This window comes from Dermatophagoides pteronyssinus, unplaced genomic scaffold, assembly GCF_027571235.1.
Source record: "Dermatophagoides pteronyssinus isolate colony J.1.1.1.1 unplaced genomic scaffold, Derpt_VIB-CSIC_2022.12 sq0008, whole genome shotgun sequence".
Taxonomy (NCBI): domain Eukaryota; kingdom Metazoa; phylum Arthropoda; class Arachnida; order Sarcoptiformes; family Pyroglyphidae; genus Dermatophagoides; species Dermatophagoides pteronyssinus.
In genome coordinates, this window is record NW_027461532.1 from 66,324 (window position 1) to 84,479 (window position 18,156).

Below are 18,156 nucleotides of genomic sequence, written 5' to 3' on the forward strand. Positions count from 1 at the left end.
TATGTTAGTTTGATCGCAATTTGAGTGCAGCGACACAGAAAACAATCCAAGTCAAGATCATTCGAAGCAAGGATGGTGCGCGCGCAAAAAAATGTATTGGACATTTTTCTCTGTTTTTTGTTTTGTTTTGTTCGAAACTGGCATTTGAAATGAAATAATCGATAAGATCGCAATCATGCCAAACAACCAACAAAATAATGATGATGCCTTTCTTGCCAATTGTTTGCGATTAATATTTCGATTGCGAGTGGATCGGGTAAAAATTTCTTGGAATCCATTTGTTGCCATGAATTCAAATAGATCATCCAACGACGATAATGTTGCGGATGAATTTTATTTGCGTCCGACATTTTTATCATCATCATCCAGTGAGGATGATGGTCATGATCCGCGAGAGAATCCATCGACCATAATGACCGATCAAATAGAAACGATTCAATGCGAATGCGCAAATCGAAAACATTTCGATATAGATTTTCATCAGCAAGAAATCCGTATACGATCAGCAATCCATTATGATCATCCTCAATCGATGAATATCGTTCGCTTTGATAATCGGCGACGAATTTGTCGTTTGACTTTGATTCATTCAAATCGTCAACGACCACGATCGCAACAACGATCATCAATGTTATTGTTGCAGAAAATTCTAACAACCCTGGCAACAAAAGAGAACAATTCGAATGAAATGATTATTGGTTTTGTCGATCTGGATTTAGCTGAAATGTTTTGCCATGATCATTGTCACAAACAAACAAGAACTATATCAATGATGATGACAGATTTACATCGTAAATTCATTCATTTAGATAGCCAACATTTTTGCTTCGAATTATCGCTTACTATCGATTGTCAACCTGTCAAACAATCATTTCGTCATTATGTCGGGTTGAAACGATTCAATTCATTGCAGTTTGGCAATCATCATCAACCACGCAGACCGATGATATTATTTCGGATCAATTACGACGAAACTTGTCTAAACAAATGGATTTTTCACCAGCTAACCAACGAAAACATTCACTTTTGTTTTTCGATCAACCACCAACAAACAAGGATGATCATCGTGAACTAACCACAATGATGACATGGTGGTTCACCATCACCAATCCACTCAACAACAAACATCCATGGTCGTCCAAAATGCTCTATCGTATTGCCATACATTTTGGTCAAATTGAATATCTGAAAACAGCGGCAACAACAACAACAACCAGTAGCAGCAGCAGTACGACAAACGGTGGTTTGGTTTGGGCATGTTTCCAAGTCAAACATCATCATGACCATCATCATCGAATTCAGAAACCAAAATCATCTTGGCAAACGAAAATCCGAACACCGCAAATCTATTGCCGAACAAAATCGCAACCATTTCAAACCAGTAATAACGATGACTATAACCCGGTTAATTTACCCACATTCGATGAGTCGTTTGTTTTTTTCGGTAATTATGATCTGACCGAATCAGGCTGTTTGTCGTTAATGATGGCTGATGATAATGATTTGCAGTCAAATCAAACGATGATGATATTCAAATGTCCATTGAGGGATTATCTACAACAGCCATCGGTGAATCAATATTTCTATCTGGAGCCTTCCAAGCATAATCGTCGTCAATCAATGTCTAATCATCAATCATCATCATCATATTGCACATTACAATTTTCAATCTGTGTCGAGCCTCTTCTTTGACAACTTTGTTTCATGCTTTTTTTGATTGTTTTTTCTTTAAATTAAATAAATTACACACATTGATTGAATTGAATATTTAGTAATTTTCAGGCACAAAAAATTGACTCAATAATAATAAATTGATTACAAAATCTCTATATATATGGGGTAAGAGCAATCAAACCAAATCAAATCAAACCAAATCAAATCGAATTACAAACGGCTTGTGGTATGACTTTTATGATTTTTGTTGTTGAAAATCTGTTGCAAATTGGCTGTGGATTCATTGTTATTGTTGTTGTTGATAATGATGGCATTATTGTGATGATGATTGAATTGACCATGTCCATTATGTCCATTATTGTTTGATTTGTTGTTGTGCTGTGGATGATGAAGATTGTCATTGTTGTTATTGTTGTAATTGGTACAACGTCGAAAGGAATCAGTATTGTTGATTGTTATGAATTTATCACGATTTTCCTCTTCGTTCGGTGTATCGACATCATCATCATGATCGTGATCATTATATTTCGGTGCGGTTATAATTGGACCGAAATCATTTTCAGCTAATTTATGTTTGATACGATATTGTTCCCATCTCTCTTCATCCGATTCATGCGTCAACCATCGTTTCGATGTTTGACTTTCTAATCGCCGAAGGTCACACCAAACGTAATAATCCTATCGAACAAAACTGTAAATGTGAAAATGAGACAATGATTAATACTTACATCTAGCCATTGATGCGCCAATGATTTATCAACCGTATAACGTTTACGACTTTTTACTTGTAATAAATTGGCTATAAGATCAATCGCTTTTGGTGATATATCACGCCATATATCTGGAGGGCTACACACAATGGATCGATCGCCGGATTATCAAACAAACAATAAAAAACAAAAAACAAGACAATTCAATTAGCATGATGAGGATTTGTGAATCAGAAAAAAGCGATACGTACTACATGAAAGCAGCATTAGTTATCTGATCTTGAATATCTTCTTCTTCATTGAACGGAAATGTGCCGGAAAGACTTACGTAGATAATGACACCGACTGACCACATGTCTGTGGAAAAATCAAAGAACGAATGATGAGTGAATGACAAATTATTATCAGCCACGACTTACCCAATGAACGATTATAGCCTTTGTTTCGAAGTACTTCGGGTGCTAAATAGGCCGGTGTACCGACTACACTACGACGAAATGATTTCTCGCCAATAATACGAGCAAATCCAAAATCGCATAATTTAACCTTATCGATTCGAATTGAATTTGTCATTCATTTTGACATCTGTAACAAACAAAAACATCACTTACCTGTGGAAAACTGCTGTTGGACGAAAGTAGAACATTTTCCGGTTTAAGATCACAGTGACAAATATTTTGGGCATGAAGATAACGTAATGCTACCAGAATCTATATGGAAAAAGTGTTGGATTAATACATTGTAGAATTAAATAATCAAAGAATAATACCTGATAGATAAGAAATTTGGTGACACGCTCATTTAGGCGACCATTTTCACCACCGAGAATCATTTCCAACATATCACCATTCAACTTTTCCATTATAACGAATATTCGTTCAGAGTTTTCAAACATTTTTTCCAGATGTACAACACCGGGATGTGAAATTGTTTGCAAAATTGAAACTTCATTTTTCAGTTGGGCCTCCTGTTTGGTGGGGAAACGACGTTTATCAATAACTTTGATTGCTACTTCTCGTCGACTAGTACGATGAACACCACCATAAACGGTACCGAATTGGCCAGCGCCTAACATTTCATCAATAATAATCTGATATTGTTGTGATATATCACAATTATTATCATTATCATCATTATCACTGCTGGCTACGGCAACGGTTTGATTCGAATGCCTTGATTGTTGTTGCTTTGAACTATCATCGGCCACAATTCGCGAACCACCAGTTTCGCTTGGCGGCGACAATACAGGCATTAAACCTTGTCGTATGGCTAATTCCCATGATCTTGATGATTGCGATCGTTCATTTTCGGTCGACTCGGGTTCGCAAACATAATAGGTAACATTTTGTGTTTTAAGCTCGAATTTATAGTCCAATGTTGTAGAGGAATCATTTTTACCGGAATCGATATGCAGAATATCTTGTAATGGAATTGTTTTATAATAATTTGGTTTTGTTGCATTCTGGAACATAGTAATTCCTTTTGTATCTAAACGCCAATAATGGCTGCGTTTCTGTTTGAAAAGAAAAATTTTCAATCAATCAAAGGGTTAATTAATTAAGACATATACAGCAAACAAACAAACAAACACATACCGTACGATCTTTATCGGTAAAATGAATCAGCCATCCTTCTTTCAATACTTTTGATGAACGTCGTTTAATATGTTTAACACTTTGTACAATGCGCATTAATGGTATATTACTGCTGCTTGTTTCGCTATAGGACAAAGTAAAGTAAACCAATTAAATTAATCATTGCCTTATTCTTGGAATCTGTGTGCGTGTCTTGTCAGTGTGTGTTTGTGTGTGACAACCTGGCCTGATCGTCAACATCAAATTGATTAGAACAAAAAAAACATTACTTTGAACGATAATTATCATCAACAACAGAGAAAGAGAAACATCGAAAAAAATGGATAAAGATTGGAATTCTTGGAAGAAATTCAAGATAAATTCAACATTAATGATTTAAGTAAACGATAATAATGAATTCGATCGATTTGGCTAGGCTTTTTTCTTTTTGGATGTTGTTCTGACAAATATAATTTGCTTCAATTCAATTGATGAAGAATTTGTGTTTATAGTGTGTGTTTCAAATTGATTCGATAAATTCAATAAATCGATAAATGAAAATGTGTCGATTGAACAAAACAGAGAGAGAGAGAATGAGTGACCAATAGTGAAAAAAAGAGAGAAATGAAACATACCTGACAATTCGATTGATTTTTTGATTATCATCATCACTACCACTATTGGTCTGTTGTTGTTGGCAATGATTATTATCGTCGTCATCGTCATTATCATCATTGTTATTACGTTGTTTATTGTCATGGTTATGCTGATGGACATTTATTGAATCATCATTCGAATCATATTTGTTCGGTTTGTTGGACGAGCGATTGTTGGATATATCGATTGTTTTCGTCGAATGTTGTTGATCTTCCGAATCTGAATCCAATTGATTGGAATCCAATAGAAGATCATCCATTTGATGATTACTTTGGCTATTATTATTGTTCATGGTGGCGGTTGATGATGGTTCTTGATCATCCCATTCTTTTGGTGCTTCACCTGCACAATCTGCCGCCACTTTTTCCATACATTTTTTATGTGTATTAAATTTACAATCTTTACATTGATAGCCTTGTCGATAGATTCCTTTTAATAATTTTCGACAATACTGACAAACAGTAGGTATTGCATATGTATGTACAACAAATGTATGCGGTACACGGATACGATCAGCCAATTTTCTATCTACCCATACAGGTCTTCCCGAAACACTAATGGTTCCATTCAATCCACCACCACCACCGCCGGAACCACTATCAAGACTTGATGATAAAGCAGAACCGGTAGTAATCATGCCGGTGGTTGATGTTGATTGATTGGAACAAATAGTAGAATTTGATAATTGTCGACAACGTTCACGTATTGGCGATGTTGATGCCGATAAAAACTGTTTTGAAATGAAAAAAAATTATTCACAATCATAATCATGATCATTTATTTTCAATAATGAATGACTCATGCAATTCAAATTTCCGGAATATTCTCGATGCTCAATTCACAGATTGAACAAACCAGAATTGAGTCAACACACCGAGTTTCTCTCATACACCGTTAACAAAATTTTCGCAATAAAGCAAACATTCATTCATCATCTAACATAACGGATTAGACAGAAAGTGGTCGGTTCAAGTCCGGATATAACAAAAAAAAAGATGAATGACAACATCACTCGAATGACAACTTGCCTGACCAATTTTGATAAACATTTTTTGTTGTTATATGAACACTATTTGATTCGGAAAAATACTATTGAGAAAAACATACAGACAGCCAAACAAACCAAATCAGAATATTTATTGTTTGGTCAGTCAGATGGTTCGTTTCTCATCATCAGCATTTGTTCGGCCCAACAAACCAAAATTGACCACGAAGATTAGCAGCAGGAGAAAGTCAATCAATCAATGGGGTCACATCATGATCAATAATCAATCAAAACAATAAACAAAGAATGTTGCACAAATTGAATTTGTCTTTTTTTCTCCAAATTGAAACAAATGTCCACTCTGTCATACACTGTTGGTGTGTGTGATGGTTGCGTGTTGCTTGTGGCAATGATTATCATTGAAAAAAATCTTGGAACACAGCATCAGCAGTATAGTGAGGCAGCATGTATGTAAAAACCCAAACACAACGAAAAATCTTTCCAAGAAAGAGAAAAGCAACGGAGAGAGAAAACAAAACAAAAAACCTTTGCTTTTACTGAAGTGAAAAAAGTGATTTACCTTGAAGTTGTTTGAGAGAAAGAGAAAGATAATTTGGCTAATATTGGCGCAATTTCCAAAACAACAATAATCATCATAATGGATAATTATTGCAGTTAATTTATAGTAAAATGCCTCACTCACTCACTTTACACTCGTTCAATCGATTCGACCATTATGATGCTAAATAATTATTCGGTTGATCAGTGTATGTTTATCCAATAATCTAATAATCATCTAACTCAGAATCACAATGAGAAGATTTATTGAATTCCTAGCTAACTGCTTTTCACTCAGAAAATTTTTTGAACAACAGAAAAAAAGCAATATTGGCCAATATGGATTTTGTTTGTTATCACTGTGAGAACAAACATCTCGATTGATTGATTGGATTCGATTGACTAGGTCATGTTAGCATCAGATAACAAACAAACAAACGAACAAACCTTGACATCGTTGGCAAACAATGATGATCCGGATCCGGATGCAGTTCGTTCAATATCATTGATGGATTGGTTGTCAGCAATGGTCATTATGGATGATAATTGCGATACATAACCCAGCGATGGTGATGATGGACATATCGGTGTGGTAGGTGTTGCCGAATTTGGACTATGTTGTTGTGGCGTTTGCGATTGTGGTTGTGGTAAATATGTTGATGAACGACGTCGTCGGCCATATGAACAATTATTTGGCAGTTTGTACGCACAACGCTTATGATAATTAAGACCACAGCCTTCACATTTGAGACCTTGATGAAATAGACCAAGCAACATTTCACCACAAAAATCACAAAATGTTGGTGATTTATATGAATGTATCGATAGTGAATGGCGTCGTATTTGGACCGTATCGGATGGTGGATTAGCTACAGTGATTGGTATAACGATTATTACGTAATGCCTCAATCTACATTCAATAAGTTGGTTAGCGAAAAAAAGCTTACCTGAAACAACAATTTCAATCAATGAACCTTCAGTAATTTCCGATACAACATTGATTGGTACTAAAAGATTTTTCGAATTATAATCATGTCGAAATAACAGTAAACGTTCAGTAAGACGATTTAATCCATGATCGGGAAACTTCATTCACAATTAACAAAACGGAAGAAAAATTCATTATTATATAATCATCATCATCATTATTATACAACTCAAAAGATCAAATCAAGATAGATGCATATCACAGAAACTTTCCATCAAACAAATGTTACTATAGAATATTCCCTGGAACGCCCAGAAAATAATAATTGATAGGGATGGCGTAACATCAAAATCTATTCATTAATGATATTCAATTCTGCGAATGGAATTCTATGCAAATTATGGTGACTATGGTAATTATTATTATCTGTGTAAATGCCAGTTCAAACTAACTAGACTAAAATGTTATTCAACTGAAATTTTCGAAACATTCTTTTGTCTTTTTTCCAACCCTTTTCTTCTACAACTTTGTTTAATCGGCTTGAAAACGAAAAATCGGTTATTCAATTTAGTTTGGCCGAATTTCAAGTTCGTTTATCATCCGCAGATCGAAAGAAATGTCAAGATTTTTCTCCATTTCTCTTTCGGTGATTAGATTTTGATTTAAGATTGAAATGGCGAATGGGTAACACGCACGCACACACGCACTTTATTTTCCTTTTGTTCAATGTAACGATTCAAGTTGGATGCACACAGAAAAAGACTATATTGGGCGCCATATACTCATTCATTCATGAAAATCATCATAAGATTCTTAATGATGATGACGATAATGATGTTTTAAAGCAATACTTGAGTTGAATATAATATAAGTCACGTAATCAAGTGTCCAGCATAAGCTAAAAAACAAAGTTTCATGGAATTATCCATATTATTTTTTTTGGAAGAATGAAAAATGGCTTAAAATGACCTTAAGGGATTCTAGAAAATGGTTCTGGTCGGGTTGTCATAACCAACAACCACCACCATCACCAAACCTCACCAACAAACTTTGCCTGATAGATCAAACAAACAAAACATGCAAGAGAATTTGGGGGCGACACAAAAACATTTTTGCTAATAATAAGAGAAAAAAATGTATTGAATGTTGGCAAACAACTTTTTCACTTCACTTTATTTAGTTGTTGTTGTTGTTGTCGAAATTTTCATCATTTATTCATTTTGCATTCAATTTTTATTATAGAGAATTGTTTGTTGTTATTGAGGTCGTTGAATGAATGAAAGTTGTCACAATTCATCATCATCATCCATATTCAGAATATTCTCATTATCATCATCATCATGATGACAGAGTAGCAAAGTTTTGGGCGCCCATTTTCCAAAATTTGTTTGGGATCTGCTGCTGCTCGAACAATAGAAACACCATGACAATGACTGTATTGCCAATCAAGTTTTATATTCAAACAAAATGAATATAGAAAGAATCTGTTATGTAATCATAATGTAATCATGATGAATTATCATAATGGACAATCATTTGCATGGACAAACAAACCAAATTCACTTTTACATGATTCTATTTGCATATCTTTCAATTGGGTTAGGTTAAGCAAACCATAACAATACCATAACAAAACTTACCTTTCGATCAATAAAATTACATGCATATTCTTTCAATGTTTTTAATGTCAATTCGGTTGGATCTAATTTGATGGAATCTTTTATCAAGCCAGATTGCATATTGATGTAGATTTCTTGCGTTCCGGTTGCCATTTTGTTTTGTTGGCTGTAATTCATCAATGGCAATGTCGCTGATGATAACGATAAAGGTGATGATAATGATGGCGTTGCACCACTCAAACCAAAATCGTTCAATAATGATGATGATGCCTGGATTTCACCGAATTAAAAAACAAACAAAAAAATTCAGAAACAAATCACATCAGTTTTGTTGATTGGGAATTAAGAAAATAGCAAAGGTATGCAATGACTTTGAGAAAAACAACTTGAAACACTTGGATAAGATTGACAAGATTGATTGTGTTTTGATTGACAGATCAAAATGAAAATGATATCATAATTTTGGAAACCAGGTAAGATATTATTATCACCACTAAAGTAAAGCAATGATGGCCTGATAATGTTGCTTTTTGGTTTGGTTACCCGGGTTGTTTTATTTATCTAATCTCTTTATTTATTACTGGGAGAGAGTTGAGAAGAGAAATGATTTTTACTGCATCATCATAAAATTAGATAAAATGGTGACAAGACAAACCAATTCAATAATAAAACTTTTATTTCAAACAAAACCAAAACGAACATAAAATGACAATAAGTTATCTTTACAAATCATATAATCATTAGTGTGTGTAGTGGGCAATCATTATCACTACGATTGATTGAATCTTATGACTGTCATGATGATGATAATTGTAATGATAATGATAATTATCGTTTATTAATTGCAATCATTTATTGAAATATAAGAAAAAACCACATGGTTCAATAATGGCTATATGATTGTCATGTTTGCTACTTTGTAATCGATCCAATACGAACCCAGAGAATCAATGATTGTCTTTTTCTCACACGAAAGAATGTTTCTGCAACCATCATATAGAATATATCTCTTCAATCCAACCACTCACTTAACTTATTTATTTGATCCGATCACTTATCGATATCGGATTGATATATTTGTAAACATTCAATCCAAATCGAAAAAATATAAACAATCTTTTACAGAATTTACTATTCTTTCTTGGCTCTCATTACATTGTTAAATGTCAAACAAAAAAGATGTTTACATTCTCCATGATCATCCTCATAATATCCTCATAGTCTCCCCATTCAACATAATTGGGCTATTGAATTTCACTATCATAAAACAAACAAACATACATTGCCAAAACGATCAAACATAAAACACATGGATGCAATATTCAACAACAAAAACATTAATTTTCATTTTGATTGTAAAATAATAATGTTTTTCTATTCGAATATTGCGGATTAATCATGATTATGATTGATTATCAATGGAGAAACAAAATTCCAATGAAAAAAACATGACACCTACACTCCCACACCTAGACGTTATTATTATATTGGCAGCCATGTCCGAACAATGTTGATAGATGTTGTTTTTTTCGGGCAGCCAAAAACAACACAAGGCCAATTAATTTAGTAATTAGCATGACTATGTTGTTCGTTTTGTTTGGTAGGGAATCATCAATTACGGATAACATGATCATCATTATCATCGGGTAATCATCACGTTCATCATGGTTTTTCAAACAACAGAAAAGTTTTTGTTGTTCCGAAAACAACAAAAACTTTTCTGAAACATCCTAATTAGCCAGATGACGCCAACTAACCGACCGATCAGAACACAGACAAAATTCAAATGTAACAACTGTTATTTCTTTATCTGGTTACTAAGCGGAATTTCTGCTTGGGGAGAAAATAAGCGAAAAAATAAGGAATAAAGCCATACGTTCGGTTGTGGTTGTCCATCATTATCACTATAGTTAATATCGGCATTATTCAATATTGTGGCTGTACGATTAGCTTTTTCATCTTCAATATGAATCGAAAATGAATGCCGATTTAAACATTTTTGTTGTTGTTGATCATTATTGTTGGTGTTGGCGGTGGTCATCATGTTTGTCATAGATGATGATGATGGTCGACAATTATCATCCACAACATTGTTGCTACAAGTGGTGGTGTTTGAAGTTGAAGACATTGGTGAAGAAAACACTCGAAAAAACCAAATCAAATGATTGACAATGAATATAACGCACTCAAAGTTGAACAACAAACAACAAGAAAATTTTAATTAAAAAAACTTTCAAGATAAATCCCCGAGAGTGAAGACGGAGAGAAAATTGAAAGTAAAGAGGCTGGCAAGCAAACAGAAACAGGTAAACTTTGTTTTATTGCTGATTCTTGTTCAACAACAACAACAACATTGTTAGATAATCCCATAACAAACAAAATAACAAACTAAATATTATAAACTAAATCGACAAACAAACAAACAAATAACAAACACAAATAACAAGAAACAAGTGAAAGTCATTCATTCATGGATGAGGATGATGCGAATCATTTCGTTTTGTCGTTCGTTCAAGTCTGAACCAAACAAACAAAATTTCTGGATAAGAAAATGTTATCAGGAGTTTCTGGAACTGGAACCGAATCGAAAACAGAACATTCTTACGTAGACAGCGGTAGACGTATTTCAAACACAAACAACAATGTACAACCATCCACCCACATATAGAGACAAAACTGATGTGTGCAGAGAATGAATCAATTCTGGATTCTGGCGCCGTTATTGGAGGTTCGACGACGAAGAATGAAATGAAATTGAAAATGAAAATGTGAAAAAAATATTGTCAGCAAAAAATATATGCTTGACGCATGTGCATCAACCAAGAACAGGATTATGTTTTTCTCATAAGAATTTCATAATTGGTTCGGTTTGTTTCAATTGGTTTTTTCGCATTCTCAATTCTGGAATATAACACACACACAGAGAGAGGATGCTCATCATTATGATGATGTGATGGCCATCATTATTATCGTTATAATAATAATAATAATAAGCATTTCATTTAGTTAGTTTCGGTTGTTAACTAACTAAACGAAACTAACGGAACTAACTAACCACTAACCATAATAATAATATGATGAAAGCCTTGAATTGCAGAAAACACAGAGAAAGAAAATTGATTCAATTCTCAATTGGCTACCGAAATTCTCCATCATCTTTGGGGAGAATGAAATTCAGAAGAAATCCAAAAAACATTTTTCTTGATAACAACAGATGTTTAGTCAACAGAATTATTTATAAAGAAAAGTGGGGAAAGGGGAAAATGCAACCAGACGATAATGGCCAAATCTTGTTTGCATTCAGGATGTCAATATTTGAATTGTCAAATGACGAGTGACTGGTTTTCATTTTATTGGATTGCATCACATCAGTTAAGAAACAGAAAAATAATGGATAAGAAAATGAATGCCTGGATTCATTTTTCCATCATAAAAATTCTCTTGGGAAAATTTATCCCGAGAACATTTCTCTCGCTTGGGCAACAAACCTGAAATGGATGAATGTTGTTAAATAACCAACGTTTTAGCCAACCGCAACCATTGAAACATCCACCATGATGATCATCATTTGGTGGTGAAAATGATGATGGCACATAATTTGCATGAAAATCATTACGAAACGAACAATTTTTGCAAACTACAACATGTCTATGATCCATCGTTCTCGAAACAAACAAAAAAACTGACTAATCTAATTCAGGTGTGAATCAACTCAGTCAACAGAACAATTTTGCTCACCATTCAACCAAACCAAACCGTAAAAACAAGCAAGCCACAAGCAACAACATTCTCTTCTCTTTTTCATCTGTTCGAGCAATTCTCGACAATGTCGAAATCTAATTATTTTATATCAGCATCATCATCATTGACGCCCTAACGCCTTGGAGCAATGAAAAAATTTATTTTGAAAAAAATTGTGTTCCTTGTTCCGATGAAATCAACAACAACATGGTGACATTGATCCTGATTCAAGGTTACAAATCGACATACGGAAAAAAGAAAAGAAAAGAGACAAACATAAAAAGCATGGCGACATTGACAAAGAAAGAAAACATTTTCCAAAACCAAGGACGTTCCATTGGAAAAACACAAAAACAGATATCCTGTTTGGCTGCTTCGCTTGATTCACAATCCTTGTCCATGATTCAAGGTTTGTGAACTTTATTTGTGAAGGATTCCTGAATTGCGATGTTTCAGATTGGTCATTGAATAATAATTTCCTCATTACATTATCATGATTATAGCACAATTATACAACATTAGTTTCAATGAAAGAATCCTTGATTATGGAAATGAATAAATGGAAAATCGATCGATTTGAATATAAAATACTTTTCCAGTATGTTTTTTGAGTAACATTCCAATTGATTATCTCATCATTATCACTTATTGTGTTTAGTGAATGCATCAAATTGAAAATTAAATGATATGAACGGCCATCAACTGCAGTGAAGAATGTTGATGTTGAACATTTTATTTAATTATCATTATCCATAATTCAATCACAACATCACACATCATCAATTAATAATAAAAATTAAACAAACAACATCATCAATGATGATAATTGAATTAAATCAAACAAAAAGGAAATCTTGTTACAAACCAAACAAACAAATCTTGTTGTTGTTGTCCACACAACACATTCCATTCTAATTTCAACAACATCCGGAAATTCAACATTCATTATTCAAGTAGGCAAAAAAATTTCCTTTTTCTCAACATTAATTTAGGTTTTTGGTTTCATATTTTTGTTTTAAAAGCGGCTGAAAATTATGTAATGATGATGGCGGTGGAATTAGAAAAAATATCCAAAGAAAAAACATCATTCATCATCATTTGAGGATTATTTAACTGACTGAATTGAGTGGAAAAAACAAAACAAAATGTTTCGGTTTGCTCCTCGAACCAATGGAGAAACTCGGCTCCATCATCATCATTGAATCTTATGAATTGATGAATTGGGCCCCAAACATTCTTCTAAATCCCAATCGAATTGGATTTCCCCCGCACACACACACACAAGTAATCTATTTATTCAATCAAATCGATGGAGAGAGAGAGAGAGAGAGAAAAGTCTGCCTAAATGTCGTCATCATCCACAACAATAATCCAAAACAAAGCAAAACAACGACCAACACAATTCAGACAAAAAATTGAATCGAAATCGAGAATTGAGAATAAGTGGAAAAAAATGAATTGAAAATGCAAATGCAAACATGGAATTTTTCCCAACATTTACAGTAAGTGAAGCAACCAAGAAAAAAATTCATTCTTTTCTTGCATCGTTTTGGGAATATCAAACAAAACAAAACTTTCAAAGAAATTTTCATTCATGAAAACATGATACACCAGGCAAGCATATTTAAATTGTGAATGAATTTTGAACGACCAAGACTACAACGACGACATTCAAATGAATTTTCATTTTCAATTGGCCAAGGTGGTTTGGTTAGGTTTGATTTGATTTGGTTGGGGAAATACAACATTGATCGGCTGGATGCACATCATTGCAGTGTAATGATGATGATGATGATAATGATTTATTCATCGATTCGACGACAGAATATAAAAATAATATTCCCAAATGGATCCAAATCTCTATCATATGCAATGTTGTTTTGGTGAATTATAACTCAGAATCCAGTTGACGAATGATGGAAATTCGGGAAAAAAGCCTTTTCGAGTAAAAATAAAGCTATGGCAACTAACTAAACCATGTAATTTAATCAACGAAAATCTCTACATTTTTTCCTGAAAAAAAATTCAATTCAGATTTTCTCGAGAAACGAAGCTAAAAACATCATAAAAAACATTTTTGTTAGTCTATCATCATCCTTATCATTTTGATGGAAAGCCAAATCGATATTCGGTGTAACCTAACCTATTATCATTGTATGAAAATGATGATGATGACCATATCAGCAATGACGAATGGATCGATCTATCGATCGAAATGAATGAAGATGTTTCTTTTTTGGATTTTTGTCAATGTTTTCAACATGCCAAACAATTTTTAGTTGCTTTTTTGGTAAAATAAAAGTGAGGCCTATCGATTTTTGTTTTTCGAATTGACGAATAGTACAAGTGTCACCATCTTTTGTGGATTGAGAAAATTTTTTAAAGATAAATGTCAATGTAATTGATAACATTATTTCATGAATATCGATACTATGCTAATTTTGTCATCAACCTAACCTAAATGAACTATGAATCATAGTCATTGTCATCAACCTAACCTAAGTGAACTATGAATCATAGTCATTGTCATCAACCTAACCTAAGTGAACTATGAATCATAGTCATTGTCATCAACCTAACCTAAGTGAACTATGAATCATAGTCATTGTCATCAACCTAACCTAAGTGAACTATGAATCATAGTCATTGTCATCAACCTAACCTAAGTGAACTATGAATCATAGTGATAGTCATTGTCATCAACCTAACCTAAGTGAACTATGAATCATAGTCATTGTCATTGTCATCAACCTAACCTAAGTGAACTATGAATCATAGTCATAGTCATTGTCATTAACCCAACCTAAGTGAACTATGAATCACAGTCATAGTCATTGTCATCAACCTAACCTCACTCAACCATGAATCACAGTCATAGTCATTGTCATCAACCTAACCTCACTCAACCATGAATCACATGCCTAGTCATAGTCATCAACCTAACCTAAGTGAACTATGAATCATAGTCATTGTCATTGTCATCAACCTAACCTCACTCAACTATGAATCACAGTCATAGTCATTGTCATCAACCTAACCTAAGTGAACTATGAATCATAGTCATTGTCATCAACCTAACCTAAGTGAACTATGAATCATAGTGATAGTCATTGTCATTAACCCAACCTAAGTGAACTATGAATCATAGTCATAGTCATTGTCATCAACCTAACCTCACTCAACTATGAATCACAGTCATAGTCATTGTCATCAACCTAACCTCACTCAACCATGAATCACAGTCATAGTCATTGTCATCAACCTAACCTCACTGAACTATGAATCATAGTCATAGTCATTGTCATTAACCCAACCTAAGTGAACTATGAATCACAGTCATAGTCATTGTCATCAACCTAACCTCACTCAACCATGAATCACAGTCATAGTCATTGTCATCAACCTAACCTCACTCAACCATGAATCACATGCCTAGTCATAGTCATCAACCTAACCTAAGTGAACTATGAATCACAGATATATTCAAAGTTGACAATTTTTCCTCTTTATCTCTAAAAACACCAATTTGTTCAAAATTTGATTTTTTTTGTGCGAACTATCTCGATGCGGCATATACGTTTGGTGCGACTTATACGCCATGCCATACAGTTTCATTATGGACGAGAAATAAAGGTATACCTAAAAAACTTGCTTGCTTGGTTGATTGATGGCAAGAAAAGTTCATTGTCATTAAAACCAACCAACCAGTTCTGCAATCAATCGAGAAGGCATAATTTGATCAAATGGTTCTCTCAATGTAACACAGATTAGTGGCCAGTCAGCCAGCCAACCTCGTTTCTTTCTGATGGAATCTGGAGAATGTTTTCAAGAAACTTATAAATAAACTAACCAAACACAAAACACATTTGATTCTTTGAATACCAAGTGAATAAAATTCTTTTTAGTTTTATGATTAGACTGAGTTAAATAGGTAAAAATCATTAAAATAATCATTGAGCAAACGGTACCTTTTATTTTTCCAATCAGGTAATGATGCAAATTCTGATTTTGAATAAAGACGAAAAGAAGAATATTTTAGGCATACAAACGATGAATGATGATGAGGCACACACACTGGAATCAACTGAGCACAATATTAACAATGAAAACAAAAATCAATGTTTTTTGTTTTGTTTTGCAATGAAAAATCAAATCAAAATCATTGTTTGACCAAACACAAACGACAATGAAGAATCGAACGAATCGAATAAATCGAGAGGGTCGTCGAATATGATTGCAAAGACCAATAACACTTGTTGGTTATCATGATGGTGGTAGTTGTGGTGGCACTATTCAATGTTAGGGTCATTTCGGGGGGTAACCAAGAACTAGTTTTTTTCGGGCTACATGTAGTTACGAATCACTTGAAGCCAGATATGAAGAGAATGGTGTTATCATCGTGTTCAATTGATATATGTGCGTCTAGCTTGTCCATGATCAATCAACCATGGTTTTGTTCTGGTCGGTTGAATCAACATTTTTTTGGTTTGGCTCGATTCAACCACTTAGAAAAATGGGGGAGGGGGTGAAAGACATTCTGTTTCGCTTATCATTGTTTCCGCTTATTTTTAGCTTCCAAGCTAGAATGAAATAAAATCAATTCATTTTGGCCAACCAAAATTGTATCAATGGTGTTATGATCAACATGACACGCAAGCACGGACCCATGAGAAAATCGTTATGAATTTCCGGTTAAAAAGTTGATAGTTTAGTGAGTCAGTCTGGCGAAAAGATCATTATCGTGGCGTCATGATTGAATCCGGAATGCATTAGGTTGGACACACACATGTTAATCGATTAAATCGAATAGAAAAAAGACCGGAAAACATTGAAAATATGGAAAAATGAATGAAATGATTTCAGTTAAATTGATCGTGAAAAATGGCTAAATAAACACATCACAGAACATAACATGATTGATTGATTGATGGATGCATGTTTGACTGCTGCTGCAACCAACAACACAAATTCAATTTCAATCATTCATGGCTTGATGATGATGATAATGGCCTTCATGGCTCAATAATGATGACAGCAGCAGCATTTTTATCAATGAAATGCGACAAGAAACAAAACTGTCAAAGAAAATCATCATAATCGTGGATGATGAGGAAACAAAGTTTTTTTTGTAACGAAATGCGAAGAGCAGAGGCAGAATTGATCCGAATTCCAATGGCATTCCACTTCCACACTTGTGTTTTCATTCAATATCTTTGCTCTCTGTTGCTGTTTTGAATTTTATATCAGAGTTCAGTCGGACGACGACGACCCGAAAATGTTTTCTCCTAATGCAAGAAAATATCTGTTACATTACTGGGTTACTGAGCCAATATAGCAGTAGCATCACAACCAACAACCGAAATCAGTGCGTAGGAATATAGCAGTGTGTTCCAGGAATTTGTTTCAAAACATATACCAACCATGTTGAACCAGCTGCTTATCCCTTACATAGAGCAAAAATAATTGATTTTAATTCGCTCCATATACCTTTTTTCTTACCTTGTAATTGTCATCACCATTTTTCTCGAAACTTGGTGATACGCTTCACGATTCAGTCGTTCAGATCCTTTCGGCATCATCATCCCAAACAGACATTAAATTTACTGGAATAATTTTAATGGAAAAACTTATCAAAGGGAGATCCATCCACACAACACTATATTCAATGTTATTATCATGGAAACTGAGTAAATTTGGTTTTACAGATGAA

At 33.9% G+C, this 18,156-nt stretch overlaps 2 protein-coding genes across 7 annotated transcripts; one reads left to right on the forward strand and one right to left on the reverse strand.

Moving 5' to 3' along the window:
* Positions 1-41: 41 nt before the first annotated feature.
* Positions 42-1,760, forward strand: LOC113798291 (uncharacterized). The gene is given in 2 exon segments (XM_027348807.2): positions 42-943; positions 946-1,760. Coding segments are annotated over 2 exon segments (1,515 nt in total). The 5' UTR covers positions 42-175; the 3' UTR covers positions 1,693-1,760.
* On the reverse strand, positions 1,756-18,134 carry PKD (serine/threonine-protein kinase D3). Of its 6 annotated transcripts, XM_075821044.1 has the most exons (13): positions 17,946-17,980; positions 17,867-17,879; positions 8,727-8,975; positions 7,106-7,244; positions 6,606-7,027; positions 4,594-5,345; positions 3,980-4,103; positions 3,154-3,897; positions 2,996-3,094; positions 2,804-2,930; positions 2,636-2,741; positions 2,403-2,523; positions 1,756-2,352 (listed from the first exon to the last, which is right to left on the reverse strand). In XM_075821044.1, exons 1-13 carry the CDS (start codon positions 17,963-17,965, stop codon positions 1,885-1,887), a joined length of 3,384 nt encoding a protein of 1,127 aa, XP_075677159.1. In that variant the 5' UTR covers positions 17,966-17,980; the 3' UTR covers positions 1,756-1,884. The 6 variants fall into 6 exon arrangements, with proteins under 6 accessions (XP_075677159.1, XP_075677161.1, XP_075677160.1 ...); XM_075821046.1 differs by lacking the exon at positions 17,867-17,879 and having other exon boundaries at positions 17,946-18,134; XM_075821045.1 differs by lacking the exons at positions 17,867-17,879; positions 17,946-17,980 and adding an exon at positions 16,415-16,640.
* Between the last annotated feature and the right edge of the window lie 22 nt (positions 18,135-18,156).

Coding starts and splice junctions, on each gene's coding strand:
- PKD (XM_027348797.2), bottom strand. CDS start 10,833: ATGTCTTCAACTTCAAACACCACCACTTGTAGCAACAATGTTGTGGAT. Junction 4,104..4,593: donor AAAATCAATCGAATTGTCAG/GTATGTTTCATT, acceptor TTTGTCCTATAG/CGAAACAAGCAGCAGTAATA. Junction 2,353..2,402: donor TGGCGCATCAATGGCTAGAT/GTAAGTATTAAT, acceptor TTTGTTCGATAG/GATTATTACGTTTGGTGTGA.